We start from the raw sequence: 16,249 nt of genomic DNA, 5'->3' as shown, positions 1-16,249 counted from the left end.
AACTTTACCAAATGGTAGAATTTGTCAAAAGCAAGAAGCCTATTGTTTTTGGGGTCAATAGGTAAAAAGGTCAACATAGGCCAAAGGTCACCAACTTTGCTAAATTTATAAAACCCTCAATTTTCATCCGCTTGACTTGAAATTTGAAGAGGACTTGCATATCTGGTCACTGAATTCAACCACCAAGTATTTTTGAGGTCAACATTGGCCAAAAGGCCAACATAGGCCTAATTTCTAAAATCCTCAATTTTCATCCAATTGACTTGAAATTTGAAGAGGACTTGCATATCTGGTCACTGAATTCACCCACCAAGTATTTTTGAGGTCAACATAGGCCAAATGGTCAACATAGGCCAAATTTCTAAAATCCTCAATTTTCATCCAATTTGACTTATATCTGGTCACTGAATTCAACCACAAATTATATTTTGGGTGAACATAGGCCAAAAGGTCAACGTAGGCCAAAAGGTCAACATAGGTCAAATTTCTAAAATCCTCAATTTTCATCCAATTGACTTGAAATTTGAAGAGGACTTGCATATCTGGTCACTGAATTCAACCACTTATTCTATTTTCGGTCAACATAGGCCAAAAGGTCAACATAAGCCAAATTTCTAAAATCTTCAATTTTCATCTAATTGACTTGAAATTTGAAGAGAACTTGCATATCTTATCACTGAATTCAACCACCAAGTATTTTTGATGTCAACGTAGGTCAACATAGGCCAAATGGTCAACATAGGCCAATTTCTAAAATCCTCAATTTTCATCCAATTGACTTGAAATTTGAAGAGGACTTGCATATCTGGTCACTGAATTCAACCACCAAGTATTTTTGAGGTCAACATAGGCCAAATGGTCAACATAGGCCAAATTTCTAAAATCCTCAATTTTCATCCAATTTGACTTGAAATTTGAAGAGGACTTGCATATCTGGTCACTGAATTCAACCACAAGGTATTCTTGAGGTCAACATAGGCCAAAAGGTCAACATAGGCCAAATTTATAAAATCCTCAATTTTCATCCAATTGACTTGAAATCTAATTGACTTGAAATTTGAAGAGAACTTGCATATCTTATCACTGAATTCAACCACCAAGTATTTTTGATGTCAACGTAGGTCAACATAGGCCAAAAGGTCAACATAGGCCAAATTTCTAAAATCACAAATTTTCATTTGATTGACTTGAACTTCTAAGAGGATTTACATATATGGTCACTGAATTCAACCACCAACTATTTTTGAGGTCAACATAGGCCAAAAGGTCAACATAGGCCAAATTTCTAAAATCCTCAATTTACATCCGATTGACTTGAAAATTAAACCATTTGCACATTGTGTCACTGAATTTGGAAACCAACTATTTTTGAGGTCCAAAGGTCAAAGGTCAACTATTTCAAACTTCTAAAATCGTTTTTCATCTGAAAAATCGTCACTTTTCTTCCTGTTGACCTGAACTTTGATCAATATCGCAATTGTTAATCTTCATGAAATGGACAATTTGCTGTATCAATGGAAAACTTTGGGGCGGGGGTGTATTTTGCAAGTGTCGTGCTCTGCATGACGTCTTCTTGTTTGTCTGTTTGTTTGTCTGTCACCGGCCTACAGGTCACAATTATAAACCGATCGTCACGAAACTTCACCAAGTTGTTTAGGTCGTCCCAATTGAGAAGCCTATTGATTTTGAGGTCAAAGGTCATCGAGGTCAAATTTCTAAAATCGCCATTTTAAATCCGATTGACTTGAAAATTGAATAAGATTTGTATATTGAGTCAATAAATTGGGAAATGAACTATTTTCAAAGTTAAAGGTCAACTCAAGGTCAAATTTTAAGTCATCAATTTTCATCAAAAAAGCCATCAATTCTCAACAGATTGACTTGAAAATTGAACAGCATTTGCATATAGTCACTAAATTGGGAAACATACTATTTTTGAGGTCAATAAGTCAAAGGTCAAACTTCCAAAATCATCACTTTTCATCTGAAAAACCGTCGATTCTCCGATTGACCTGAAAATTGAACAGCATTTGCATATTGCCTCACTGAATTAGGAAACCAACTATTTTTGAGGTCAAAAGGTCAAAGGTCAAACTTCCAAAATCATCAATTTTCATCCGATTGAATTGAAAATACAACAGCATTTGTGTATTGCCTCACTGAATTGGGAAACCAACTCTATGAGGGCAAAAGGTCAAAGGTCAACTCGAGGTCAAACTTCTAAAATCATTTTTCATCTGAAAAATCATCACTTTTCATCCTGTTGACCCGAGCTTTGATCAAGATCGTAAATTTTAATCTTCATGAAATGGCCAATTTGCTTTATCAATGGAAAACTTTTGGGAGGGGCGGATTTTGCAAGCATCGTGCTACGCATGACGTCTTCTTGTTTGATTATTTATGCATGGTAAGCCATGAGCCGTTACAACATCAAAATGTGTCGTACCACTGGACCTCAGACTCTTTCCTCCTTTTCCTTTTGGATTAATTCCACTGGTAACCCTTGATACTTTGTAGTCCCCTAGCAGTTTCACTGGAGGGGACTAGAGGTTTGCTCTGCATCTGTCTGTCCGTTTCACCTGTGGCTTTCCAGACTTCCAGCCCTTACCTTTAACATATTCAACTGAAACTTGGTACATGACTTTATTATGATATGTTATAGAACATGTTTGAGTTTCGGGACGTTTCCCCAAATTTTCACGGAGGTATGCCCTTTTTGAACTTAGAAAATATCACCTATCATACATGCCTCAGTTTTCAGTTGCCCTGACTCCACCCCGCTGCTTTATACTCATTGGCTAGACAAGTGGCCTGGTTTCACCATAATTCAAATCGTGCGCTTCCATTCCATGAAGCAGCACAGATCGGCAGGCCTTAGGTCTGGGTGTTAGTCCATGGCCCAGTGAAATTGGAATGATCCCAGGTGTATAACCACAATATATTATATATGCATATGAGCCGTATGCATGGTTTTGCTTCATGTATATACATCAGGTTATTTTTTATTATTTTCAGCACTGAACGCTGCATTATACACCGCCCAAATAAAGGGATGTGTTTACTGATATCGAACTAAAACCTGGTATGGGACATGCATTGCAAAACAATTCTCCCTATTGTTCAAACTAGTTTGCCTTCCACAATCCGAATGCTTTGCATTGATTGCCCAATGACGGCCCACAATTTGTCGAAGTTGACAGACGACGTGTCATCAGCATGGCACGGGTTAATTTGATAGTGAAAACAGTTGTAGAGGAGATTCCTTCCATTTGAGTTGTTGCATCCTGAAGTGAGATATTCAAGCATCCCTTTTATAATATGGCTGAAACAGAAGAGGTGAAACATAAATTTTCAAAAACTAAGAGTTGCTAGATCTAATGTTTTGCATTTTTTTCCTCGTTGCATCTTTGTGTGAATAATAGCATCATTATTAATATGCAAATTTTACTTTGGTGAATTACCCAGTAATTTGTGTGGACAACCTCATCTTGCAAGTGATTGGCCAAAACGTCCATCGCGTGTATGTTTCACAGCAAAATTGGGGACCCACAAGCCCCCCTTCCTGGTTAACTGCACAGTTGTGATGATGTTGTGTGCTTTGGTAATTTAAACAACCTGACCTTGTTTTGTACTGTATTTCGATTTGTATTCCTTGTTCTTTTTTGCTTATTACTGCCCTTGTTTTCCTTCTGTGGGACTAGTTTTTCTGGCGGAGGCGAAGGTTCATGGCTCGGCCAATGATCAAGGAGGCTGGAATTGCCTCTCTACTGCTGGAAAATCCATACTGTATCCTTCTGTGATAGTCGCAAGCTGTTTCTCAGCAGCTATTACTCGGACTGTGTTTGGAGATACTGATCGATCTCGCAGGAGTGACCCAGAGATCCCTCACATCCAACATGTTGTGCTCTTGAGTATTGTACAGTTGGGAACATTGGTAGAATGGCTTAAGCTGGGGGGTTTTAACTTGTAGACTTGCTTTATAAAGTGCAAGTGTTCACAGATGGACATTCCGTGTGTGATGATAATGGGGTATCTTGACTTCATCAAAAGAAAACTAATGTCATCAATAAATCTCCAGTGAGATGTCATAACGCCTTGTATCTTAGGCCCAATTTCACAGGATTATAGACATACGGTTTTGAAGAATGGAATGTTTTTTTGTTTTTTTTTTAACATAAACGTTTTACCAGCGGTAAATTTGGTGTAATTTGGTCCCAAATGTTTAAATGCACTCAAATTTATTTTGGCCAAACAAAAAAAGAGAAAGTGTAAATGGGGAATACACATTTATTTAAGAAAGGAAATAGTGTTAAAATGAAAACGGTTCTGTATTTACCTAGAATGGCACTTGGTAGAAGCATACCTTCGCCATGTTGAACAGTTTGTTTTATATCCAACTGATAGGCCGGATCTGCTGAGGTGAACCAAAATCGAATCGGCTTGATCTTGTCACCTATGCAATTCTTCCACCAAGCTTGTCATAATCCATCCACAACGTTTTGAGATATCGTGCTATATATCATTTTTGGCCCTATCTCCCAATGGTGAAGAAACACTTCAAAAATTCTTGGATCCACATCTGGATGATAGGTAACTTCACTTCAAATTGCATAAATTTGTCTTTGTCGCACACCCAACCTGTCCCAGGTTTTGTCCGAATCTATCCTTGACTTTCTGAGATATCCTGTTCACAAACAGACAAACAGGCAGGGGTGAAAACATACCTCCGTCCATCTTTTGTGGCGGAGGTAAATAATGTAACTCGTGTTAAACAGATCGGCCACCTTTTTCAGTTTAACCAATGTGGATCGAATATCATTATGGAATTGGCCTTGACTATTTGCTCGGAACTGTCAATGATATTGTGGACTTTCCTTTATAATCCCGTTCCAAGTCTATTAGAACAGGGATCATGCGAGTTAAGTGCTGCATACAATTCGGATTTGTACGCGTGAGAACTAGTTAAGCTGAGAACTTTGTTTGATTGAGCAATAAAATTTGGGAATTTGCCAATTGTGAAAAATATTTATAATTATGGGTATTATCTTCGATTCTATTTATTTATTACAGATTATTGTGCTCTTTTCATTACTCTTTGTGCAAGTGTACTCAAGGCATTTTCATCCATTATGTAATCATACTGAGTGCAGCCCTCAAACGCTGGTCGGCCAGACTTAGGTAGAGGGAACTTTGTAAGTCTGCTGTCTCAGCTTATCAATTCATCTCTAAGAGACCTTTTTCTGCACAAAATGTAGCAAAGAGTCTCAGCTGCTGATTACCTTGATACTTGTGGCCTCCAGATGGCTATCGAAAGCCCAAAGGACAAGTGTAAGTTCGCTGCATATGCTATCAAACCCTGGACATCTTAATTTATTTGCATCCATTTTTGTCATTTCCTATTCCACCCCAACACTTGCCCCATTCATTAATTTGGTTTTTCCTTTTGTGTAACTGGTATTTCTGATGTTATAAAAAAAAAATTCATGCTTTGCATTTCACCATAGTTTTTATTGCATTTTCTGACATACCATTCTCATTCCTGCTCAACGACAAGGCGATCGTGCCTTCGGCGTGTTGCTGATTTGTTTGTCATGGGTGGAGCGCTTGTTCTCGAGTCAGCTTGTCTGCTGCACTGGCTTCGGCGACAGGGCCTGGGTCCTTTAGGCATGAGCGGCGTCTCCATGGGCGGCCATGTGAGTGCTGAGAGTGTGGGATCGTGAGCTTAGCGATGTGCCTCCTCAAAGCTTTGGGACCATCGTATTCATCTTAAAGGATGTACATTTCCCTAAGGTCTCCCATGAGCCTCAAATGTATTAGACACACCAGACATTCACCATTATTTTCAATTTCCACCTATTTTGCATTAACATTGATCTCGGCATAGAGGTACATTTAAAACGTGAAAATAGCATGTCACCTATGCCAATTGACATCACATTATACCTGCTCTACTTGTTCATACGGTAAATATCGAACTCAACATCACTTTAATTAAGTCGCAATGGTTATTGATGTAAATAAAAACAAAACAAAATGAATTCCATATGGGCAAAGAACACAGCCACTGGGCAAGAGCAGTATTCCTGTCACAGAGCACGGTATGCTTGGTTGGGGAGTACAATGTACACCTGTGTTGTCGATTTGTGGGATTCAATTTATCAATAGTTATACCCAGAGTGTGGGGACTTGGGGTCGTAGAGGTCAAAACGGGGAAATGTTTTCAACTCAAAATTTGATATTTCGTCATTCCTGGTGGAAGCTTATGTCATCTTTCAACTTTGCTTTAGGTGGGAAGCGTGGGGATATACGATGGCGCACCATCGATTTCAGTGTCGTTTTAAATTTAATTTCAAATTTTTCCCCAAATCCACCTCAATACCTAATGTTCCCATAAGCTTGAAAGGTTATTCATTTGTGTGTATTGCACATGCAAGTATATAATATATCTCCTTTGAACTTCATCCTTAGCTAGCCCTAAGTTTAAAAATATTGCCTGATATGGTGTGTCCATTCCAGATGGCATCGATCGCTGTCAGTAATTGGCCGGAACCTATTCCACTGGTACCCTGCCTTTCATGGTCCACTGCTTCAGGTGTTTTCACAACGGTAATACTTGATAAAAGTTATTGCCACATGTTTTTACAGCTTTGTGCCATGCCAGGAGAAAAGGAAGAGGTATACATGTATTAATACAAGGCTTTTGTCTTTCGACACTTCACATTTAATCTTTAGTACACGATCACATCTTTAGTACATTTGCCATTGCTTAATTTTGGGTAAAGTTTTGGCTTGTTGTTGATTGGTAACTTGATTGATAACTTGTCAGTTATGCTTGAACACGCCCGCAGAACGGAGATAGCTGATCAATATCCCATGAGCACCCCCAAAGATCTAAGACGTTGTGGCTTGTTGATGGGGACGCTAGACTGGTGTGCCAGAGGTTTATAGGCTCAAATCCAACAGACTGCAGCAATATTATGGATTTGAATTCCAAATTTGAAGAAGTAGAGATGGTTTCAGGAGAACTGCCCATGGACCCATGGATCGTCGGTAAAAAGACATCTGTGTGGGATTACACAGTGCCTTCAGAAAGTGTTCTCACCCCTTGACTTTTTCACATTTTGTGTTACAGCCTGAATTTAAAATGGATTAAATTTAGATTTTTTTTGTCACTGATCTATGCATAATACCCCATCCTGTCAAAGTGGATTTTATTTTTATTTTTTTAGAAATTTGAAACAAAATAAAAATGAAAAGCTGAAATGTCTTGAGTCGATAAGTATTCAACCCCTTTACTATGACACTCAAAATTGAGCTCAAATTCATTCATTTTCCTTTGATCATCCTTGAGATGTCTCTACAATTAGATGGGAATCAATCTGTGGCCAATTCAATTGATTGGACGTGATTTAGAAAGAAACATCCGACCATATAAGATCCCACAGTTGACAGTGCATGTTAGATCAGAAACACTACCATGAAATCCAAGGAACTGTCTGTAGAACTCTGAGATCTATAAGGAGGCATAGATCTGTGGAAGGGTATAAAACTATTTCTAGAATGTTCAAAGTCCCCAAGAGCACAGTGAGCTCCATCATAAGGAAAGGGAAATAATGTGGAACTACCCAGACTCTTCCTAGAGCTGGCCGTCTAACCAAACTGAGCAACCGGGCAACAAGGACATTGGTCAGGAAGTTGACCAAGAACCCAATGACAACTCTAACAGAACTACAGAGTTCCTTGCCTGAGATGGGAGAACCTTGCAGAAGGACAACAGTCTCTGCAGCCCTTCACAAATCTAAGCTTTATGGGAGAGTAGCCAGACGGACGCCACTCCTGAGAAAAAGGCATATGACGGCACGCCTGGAGTTTGTAAAAAGGCACGTGAAAAATTCAGAGCATGAGACAAAATATTTTGTGGTCTCGTGAGACTAAAATTGAACAATGGTCTAAATGCAAAGCACTATGTTTGGTGGAAACTGGGCACAGCTCATCAACCATTTATCACCATCCCTACCGTGAAGCTTGGTAGTGGTAGCATCATGTTGTGGGGATGTTTTTCAGCGGCAGGGACTGGAAGACTTGTAAAGATAGAGGGAACAATGAATGGAGCCAAATACAGGCAAACCCTTGAGAAGAACCTGCTTCAGAGAGCAAAAGACCTTAGACTGTGGCAAATAATTATGTTCCAAAAGGACAATGGCCCAAGCATACAACCAAGGCCTCGACTCTGATTCTGCAACCTTGCCTGAATCAGACTCGACTCTGATTGTCAAACCTCGACTCTGATTCTGCAACTGGACCAGACGGCATCAGCCCACGGGTCCTAACATCCTGCTCTGCCGCTCTATCTCACCCTCTCTCTGTTCTTTTCACCCTCTCTTTTGCTCAAGGTCATCTGCTAGCATCCTGGAAATCAGCAAACATTACCGCTTTACACAAAAAGGTGCAAAAACAGATCCTTGCAACTACAGACCAATCAGCCTGCTCCCAATTATCAGCAAAGTCATGGAATCCATCATTGCTTCGGATATCAAATCCTTCCTCTTCTCCAATGGCTTGATCTCCGATCATCAATTTGGATTCAGACCAGGTCATTCTACTCTGGACATGCTGCTTCTGCTGTCTCAACAATGGATGGAGGTCCTCAATGCCAAACAGGAAATCAGAGCCGTCTCCCTTGACATATCACGTGCCTTCGATACGGTCTGGCACCCAGCTCTGCTCACCAAACTCTCCTCCTATGGTATCCATGGAACTCTCCATGCATGGCTTGCGGACTTCCTCTCTGGTCGTAGACAACGTGTGGCCCTGAATGGATTTCTCTCATCTCCCCTTCCTGTTCAGGCTGGAGTTCCCCAAGGCAGTGTTCTGGGCCCTGTGCTTTTTCTGGTCTTTATCAATGATCTCTCCGACTCTCTGGAAAATCCTCTCTATCTCTTTGCTGATGACTCCACTCTCTGCCGCTCCAATCCTCTTCCCTCAGATCGGCAGTCTGCAGCCTCCTCATTCTCTGAAGACCTGGACAAAATCACAGACTGGTCAAACAAGTGGAACATGTCTTTCAATCCTGACAAATCACACACTCTTACTATGTCTCTCCGAAAAGATCGACTGGACAACCCTCCCATCTACTTTCTCAACAATCCTCTCCAAGAAGTTCTGTCGCTCAAGCTTTTGGGTCTCACTATCTGCCATGATCTTTCTTGGGAAAACCACATTTCCAAGCAGGCCTCCAAAGCCAGTCGACGACTGGGCATCCTCCGTCGTGCGAAGTCCTTCCTCGGCACACCTGAGCTCCTCACCACATACAAGGCTTTCATCCGCAGCTCAATGGAATACTGTTCTCCCCTATGTGCTGGTGCTCCTGCCTCCCACCTAGCTCGGCTTCACGCTGTTGAAACCAAAGCTTTCAGAATCATTGGAATCTTCCGTGATGAAGCTATCTCCGAGGGCCTTTCACTCACTCACCGCAGACAGGTAGGTGGTCTTTCTGTCTTCTGCCGACTCCTCTCCGGCCTTGCTCCCCCAGCTCTCTCTGTGCTTTGTCCCCCAAATATTCCTACAGGTCGCACAAGATCTGCCAGCAACCCTCTGATGGTTAAACTGCCGAAATCTCGGCTCTCTGCTCACCTTCACTCTTTCATTCCTCTTTTCTCCCGCCTCTGGAACAAACTCCCACACTCCCTTCAATCCCACTCCTCCCTCCAGGTCTTTAAAACAGCTGTTCACCACCATCTCTTATCTTTCCCCATCCAAAACCTTGATCTTTTCTACCCCCACTAATTCACCCCAGATCCACCTTGTTTGAAATTCCAACTTCTTTCCTGGAAGTCCCGGCAGTGTCCATATGTTTTATACCTCTGCCCCCCCCCCCCCCAAAGCCCTCTCCCTCCCACAGATCTCTCGATGTCCCTGCTCTCAGATGTTGTGTTTGTGTTCCCCCCCCTCTCGCCCCATCTTGTCTGCCGCTCCCCATGTTATATGTTTTATGTGTCGGTTTGTCTTTCTGTGTGATTAATGTTAGCTCTTTCACGAGCCTCGATCTTCGAGAAAAAATAAAGGCACCACTGGAATGGCTTCAGAACAAGAAAGTGAAAGTCCTTGAGTGGCCCAGCCAAAGCCCAGATTTGAATCTCATTGAGAATCTGTGGAAAGACTTGAAGATTGCTGCTCACTGACGCTCCCCATCCAACTTGATAGAGCTTCAGCAAATCTGCAAGGAAGAATGGGAGAAACTCCCCAAATCCAGATGTGAAAAGATGATACAGACATGCCCAAGAAGACTCAAAGCCGTAATCACTGCCAAAGATGCTTCTACGAAGTATTGACTCTGGGTTGAGTACGTATGTAAATTTGACATTTCTGTATATCATTTTTAATTATTTTGTAAGAAACTACAAAAGAAAAAAGGTCCACTTTGCCATTATGGGGTATTATGTGTAGATCAGTGACAAAAAGTGAAAAAGTCAAGGGGTGTGAATACTTTTTGATGGCACTGTAACTTCAGGGTGGGATAATACACTTGACCTACCATGTCTGGCATACAATGTGGCACTAGTTTCTACTCATTGTGGGTGACTATTATTTTCTCCCCTTGTTGCAGTGGGTCATTCTGAATGACTACAGTTCTAGTACTTGCAACATAAAATATAATGTCCGTGCTATTCTGCAGAGACCGATTTTACAGTTATGATTGTCACTCGCACCCCTTTAGTTAAACCAGGGGGCAGCCATGCTCTATTGTATAAATGAAGGCATTTTTAGGTTAGCAGTTTGCATTGTATCGGAAACTGAGCTCGTAGAATGAAATTGTCAGGCTATTTGTTTATTTATTTTGAAATGTACCTGCTGTTGTCTTGAATGCATGATCACATTTCAATGAGCACGTGTGAAAGATTTTTATGCAATATTTCGCGTTCTTTATGATCAATATTTTGGTTTTGTGGCAAAAGGTATTTTTGAGTGTTGAACCCTAATCATTTATTTGCTGGGAAAAAAAAATTTGGGTGGTTGGTGAGACATGTTTGTATTCTCGATTGTCAGGGTGTGCTCAGCCAGGCAGTGAGCTGGAGGGAGCTGGAGCGGCAATTTGCAAAAGATGGCCGATACCAGCATGACGTCACTCCATTGCTGCAGTATCAGGGGGCAAGTGTCTTCATCAACACTCAAACTGTTAAAACCAGCACTTTGCACCGGATCAGAATATTTTTCACTCCAGTTGGTGTGTTTGTGTAAGCATTTGATAAACCGCATTTTTATTTTCCTGTCACGCCTGGCGACATATGGTTTTCTGTCTTGGGTCTACTGACTGAATGCTGCCCGGGTGGTTTCTAGCTCCCTCAGCTACTTTTCCACCATATGCCATCAGGTCTCTGTAGGTCATCCAACCCTCCTTCACCCTTCACCCTTCAGGCTTTCAGTGCATAGCGCTAAACTACATTTACATTTCACACCAGATTGTGGTGGGTGACATGATCATTGGATACCAAAAGCCGTAAAGTTAAATAAAAGATCAGCGTTTTTGATGGGAGATAATCTGAGATGGTGGTGAACAGCTGTCTTGAAGACCTGTCGGGAAAGATGAGATTGAAGAGAATGTGGAAGTTTATTCCACAGGCAGGAAGAAAGAGGAACAAATGAATGAAAATGAGCAATAATCCTGGAGTTTCGGAGTTTCACCAGAAGGTGGTTTATGATGGACCGCGTGCACCCTGCAGAAACCTTGGGGGGTTTGAGGACAAACCATGGAAAGAGCAGAGGGTGCAAGAGAAGAAAGCAGGCAGAAGACAGAGAGACCAGCGACCTGTCTGCAATGTGAAAGTGATAGACCCAAGGACTCGGCTTCATCACCAGATAGTCCATTGACTGTTGTCCTTGAATTCCACAGCGTCAAGCTGAGCAAGGTGTGAGGAAAGGGTGCCAACCCAGAGGGGAGAGCAGTACTCAACAGGCAGTGGATGAAGGCCTTTTATTGGATAAACATTCAGGTGTGCCAAGGAAGGACTTTGTATAATGGAGGATGCCCAGTCGGTGGCTTTCTTTGGAGGCCAACTTCGCAATGTGGTTTCACCAAGAAAGATCAGGGCTGAGAGTGAGGCTCAAAAGTGTGATTGACTGAACTTCAAGAGGGTTGTTAACGAAAGTAGAGAGACAGACAGGCGGTAGAGAGACAGATACACAAAGACACACAGACAGACACTTGTCAGGATCAGAAGATATTGTTACGGATCCGGGGGACGGCACTCCCGTTAGCAAGGGGGGGTTAATCCCCTTGTCCTGTTAAGCTGGCTGTCCGACCGGTCCTGATACTTGTAACGCTCCTTTGCGGGGTGGGATTGATCAGGGTTATTGGTCATGGGGTTATCCCGAATACCTTTATCAATCCCTCCGCAAAACAGGGAGACAAGTACTGCTCGAACCACGGACAAGATGGTATTTGCCGAGCGGTTTAGCAATCCGCGGTTCGAGCCGTTATCAGCAGACTAAACCCGATTATAAAGCGGTTGACCAAATCGTGCCACGTATATTCAAATGAAAGAAGGGACGAAAACGATCGAATGAGAAAGAAACCAAAGGTAAATAAGGAACACAGGTTTATTTCTATCGACAAGAGCAAAACGAAAGGGCGAGAATATACAGAAAATGGAAGGAGCAGGACACAGGGCAAGCTTATCTACACAGGCTTAACTTATCCCCAGGACAATACAGACAGAACGAACACACTTACACGAATGGGAGAAATGGCAATGGTAAAGATGGCAGGAGGAGAAGAGTCCAGACAGATGGTTTGGGAGGAAGGTCTGGGACAGATGGTTCAGGCGTTGAGGTCCACGCTCCGGGCTCGAGGCGAAACCCGGCAAACAGCTTCGCGTCTCACCGACCGGCAATAGGGCCTAGAGGGTCTCGGCCTATTGCCGCAATACGAGCACCCCCTCACGTCTCTCTTGTTCGGTTCGGCTGGATCACTCCTCTCTTTGTCCTCGTTTTGCTCTGCCGTATCTGCTCTCTTGTATCTGTTCCCGCCGAATCTCTTCTCTCTCATCTGCTCTTCGTGCTCCCTCACTCATCTGCGTAAGCAGTCCCTCGCAGTTGCTTTTATTACTCGAGGCCGTATCAAGCCGCGGGCTGCGATGGCACGCCTACCGGTTCGCTCACCGCGGTGCTGGTTGGTGGTTAGGGCTTACCGACCATGCCCCTGGCGGGTTGATGACAGGGCCACGCCTCTTCCTCGGCGTTCCGCCCCCTTTTTCCTGTCCCTGGCCTCGTGCGTAATGGAGTTCTGGCTTGCTGGTAAAAGAACCCTTACTGCCATCGAGGATAGAAAACCATTCGCACTGGTGTTGTAGAAAACCATTCGCACTGGTGTTGAAGAAAACCCTTCACACTGGTGTTGAAGGGAACGAAAGGGACGTATCTTATTTGATTAATGCAACGCCGATTCAACTATTGGAAACACAGCCTTACCTGAAACACATAATAATGAAATAACTACGAAGAGGGCCTATGGTTCGCTACGTGTTGTTCATGGACTAACTAGGGGACGGCCTTTGATCTTAACAATGAAATGGAGGTATTTACACAGAGTATTATTTACAAAGGGTATATTTACAACAATAACAATTTACTAAGTGCAGGGTTCTCAAAATCCCAACAATATATTCCAAGTGTTTGACCAGCTTATGATTTTTGTCAAGGTCTGAAGAGCAGGCAGAGGCTACCTGCCTATCTAAAAGATGAGGAATGTCACGAAAGAGGGTGGAGTCTTCAGGAAAGATATAAATTTGATAAAATAACGTCCAATTTCCCAAGGCTCAAGGCATTTTTACATTTTCACATATATTAGGTGTGGGAGAAGTAAATTTGGAATTATGAACAAATTAACGCAGTGCTGCATATGCGATTTGAACAATGAATGAAATAAATAAACAGGAAGTTTGTTAAGGCGTATTAACTGTTATAGGAAGCAAGGAGCATCTGTTGCTTCGGCACCCTTCTCATGGCTGTTAGCACACCTCGATCAACATCTTGTTGATTTCATCCTGTCTGCCGACGCGAGGCTTCACCAGCAAGACGAGTTCATTAATCTACCTACGTGATTTGAAACAGAGTTCAATGCAACATTAGCTGTTCTTGGTTGAGAACAACGAACAGCCCACTATTTATTATTTACATTGCCATTCTTGTACATGCACATAGTCCGTGCCTGCTGGCAACGTCTGGGTGTGCACGATAGATTGTTTATCCATATAACGTGTGAAGAAAGATGCCGTGCTCACACACTGATGACCTATTAAAAGCTGGTTAATTGCCGACAGCTGATCCAGGTTTACAGCTGTGTCGTGCAAATGCAAAAGTGAATCGAACAAGCGAGATTTCGCCTGAACGAGCAGGAGTTCTCGACGTCGCCCTGTGCTGGTCTAATCCTGTTGTCATTTTGAAGAAATTCATTTTATTGCTTTTTTTTTCTATTTATTTTTGTAGTGCCTAAAACACTTCCCTGCAAACACTAAGAAAAATCAATTTTTAATGTTGTAATTACACACACACACACACACACACACACACACACACACACACACACACACACACACACACTGGGGTTAATTTAATATTCCCTATCACATATAGCCTGGTGTTGGCTTAGCGGTTAAGGTGCCGGCTTGGGATCCTAGGATCCTGGGTTCGAATCCCGGACGAGATAGCTGAATTAACGCCAGGTGGGTTAACTCAGCCTGTCATCCTTCCGAGGTCGGCAAATTGAGTACCAGCTTGCTGGGATGAATGATCACGGTGTGTACCCCGATTTAGAATAGGTACACCGTATCCCTGCGCATCGTAAGAGCGTGACCAAGGGTTGGCGTCAGGAAGGGCATCCGGCCATAAAAACATTGCCTCAAACAGGGAACCATGATTGTCATGGGGCCCGCAAGGCTAACCCCGCTCTAGCGGGGAAAATGGCCTTAAAACGATCATTCATTCATTCATTCATACATAGCTACAAAGGTTCAGGCACAATTGAGCGATTTCATATATACGTATATATATATATATATATATATATATATATATATATATATATATATATATATATATATATATATATATATATATATATATCCTTGTCCGAGAGTGGATGGTTTTCTTTCAATATTGATGAATACATTTGTTTTATTTATTTAATTATTGCACCCCCTCCATCCTTTGGATTTCTGCAGACTGATTCTTTCTGGGAAGGTTGGGAAGCATTTAGCCAGGAAAGCCAGAGTCACGCCTGTCCTCCTCAGCGCTGGCTGCAGATTTGCCAGGGAAGGAAAGTGGGTAGGCTCATGAATCTTTTTGGCAACATTGCCCATCAATTTGGAAGCTGTGAAAAGAAAAAGGATGAACTGCCACAAAGCCTTTCTGTAGATTTTCATGAGGGTTCTGGACAAAGAGCCACATGTGCAGATGGTTGCAACAATATTGGCACGACTACCTCACTTAAGAACAAAGTACAACACGCGGTAAATATCTTTGGGAAAGAGACTGCATCGACATCTAACGGGTTGGAAGACGAGATCACTCGTTCATTGGACCAATTAGTGGGAGAGGCTTCGGCTACTATAAATACCGAGCATGAAGTCCCAGGATTGACTGCAGTTCAAGAAGACCGTGCCTCTGTTTGGTGCGACACGCTACTCTTCATGAAAGGTGTCATGGATGAATGTACGCACCTCGCAAACTATTCTGGTGAGTACTTATTGTAGTTTAATTGCAGCTGTTTTTAATTATCATACATTCGTGTCGAAGGTTACGGTTGATCATGCCATCTTTTACTTGTGCCTATTGGCAGATTTCCTCTCTGTTTTATCCTTTCCATTTTTGCTTCCAAATGAAGTCAAAATAAGGGTTAAAGGTTGAATGTGGGATGCATGTGACAGGCTTGATATTATTATTATTATTATTACAATATATTAATAACTAGATACAAGCAAAAGTATTGGGTCCATGCATTCAAACTTGTAATGAATTTTCCCAACATGCATGTGCATATTTTACCCACAATGAAAGGCTAGCAGCATAGTTGGGTTCTTATAATGACATTGCATTTCTTTGAAAACAATTAAGTATTGCTTCCTTTATGTGCTGGATCAACTGTCCATTCCTTGCTCCGTGAGGTGAAAGCTTTGAAAGTCATTGCCATTACTTGTCAAAAGGCTGCCCCACAGGACCTGATGTTTTCTCGTGGTAGACTGCTTGGTGGTCT

At 42.2% G+C, this 16,249-nt stretch overlaps 1 protein-coding gene across 4 annotated transcripts in view; it reads left to right on the top strand.

Annotated features, from left to right (window-relative positions):
* ABHD18 (abhydrolase domain containing 18) overlaps positions 1-16,249 on the top strand; it is an 80,386-nt gene that overhangs the window by 42,793 nt on the left and 21,344 nt on the right. For 3 of the 4 annotated variants that reach the window (XM_078775839.1, XM_078775840.1, XM_078775842.1), the window contains 6 exons: positions 3,702-3,786; positions 5,301-5,328; positions 5,555-5,693; positions 6,517-6,606; positions 11,047-11,148; positions 15,219-15,732. In XM_078775839.1, coding sequence (XP_078631965.1) covers positions 3,702-3,786; positions 5,301-5,328; positions 5,555-5,693; positions 6,517-6,606; positions 11,047-11,148; positions 15,219-15,732 — 958 coding nt within the window. The remainder of the gene's footprint in view (positions 1-3,701; positions 3,787-5,300; positions 5,329-5,554; positions 5,694-6,516; positions 6,607-11,046; positions 11,149-15,218; positions 15,733-16,249) is intronic. The other variant, XM_078775841.1, reaches the window with a different exon arrangement.

Source organism: Myxine glutinosa, chromosome 4 (assembly GCF_964187855.1).
Source record: "Myxine glutinosa chromosome 4, kmMyxGlut1.1, whole genome shotgun sequence".
Lineage (NCBI taxonomy): Eukaryota > Metazoa > Chordata > Myxini > Myxiniformes > Myxinidae > Myxine > Myxine glutinosa.
This window is presented reverse-complemented; position numbering and strand designations above follow the sequence as displayed.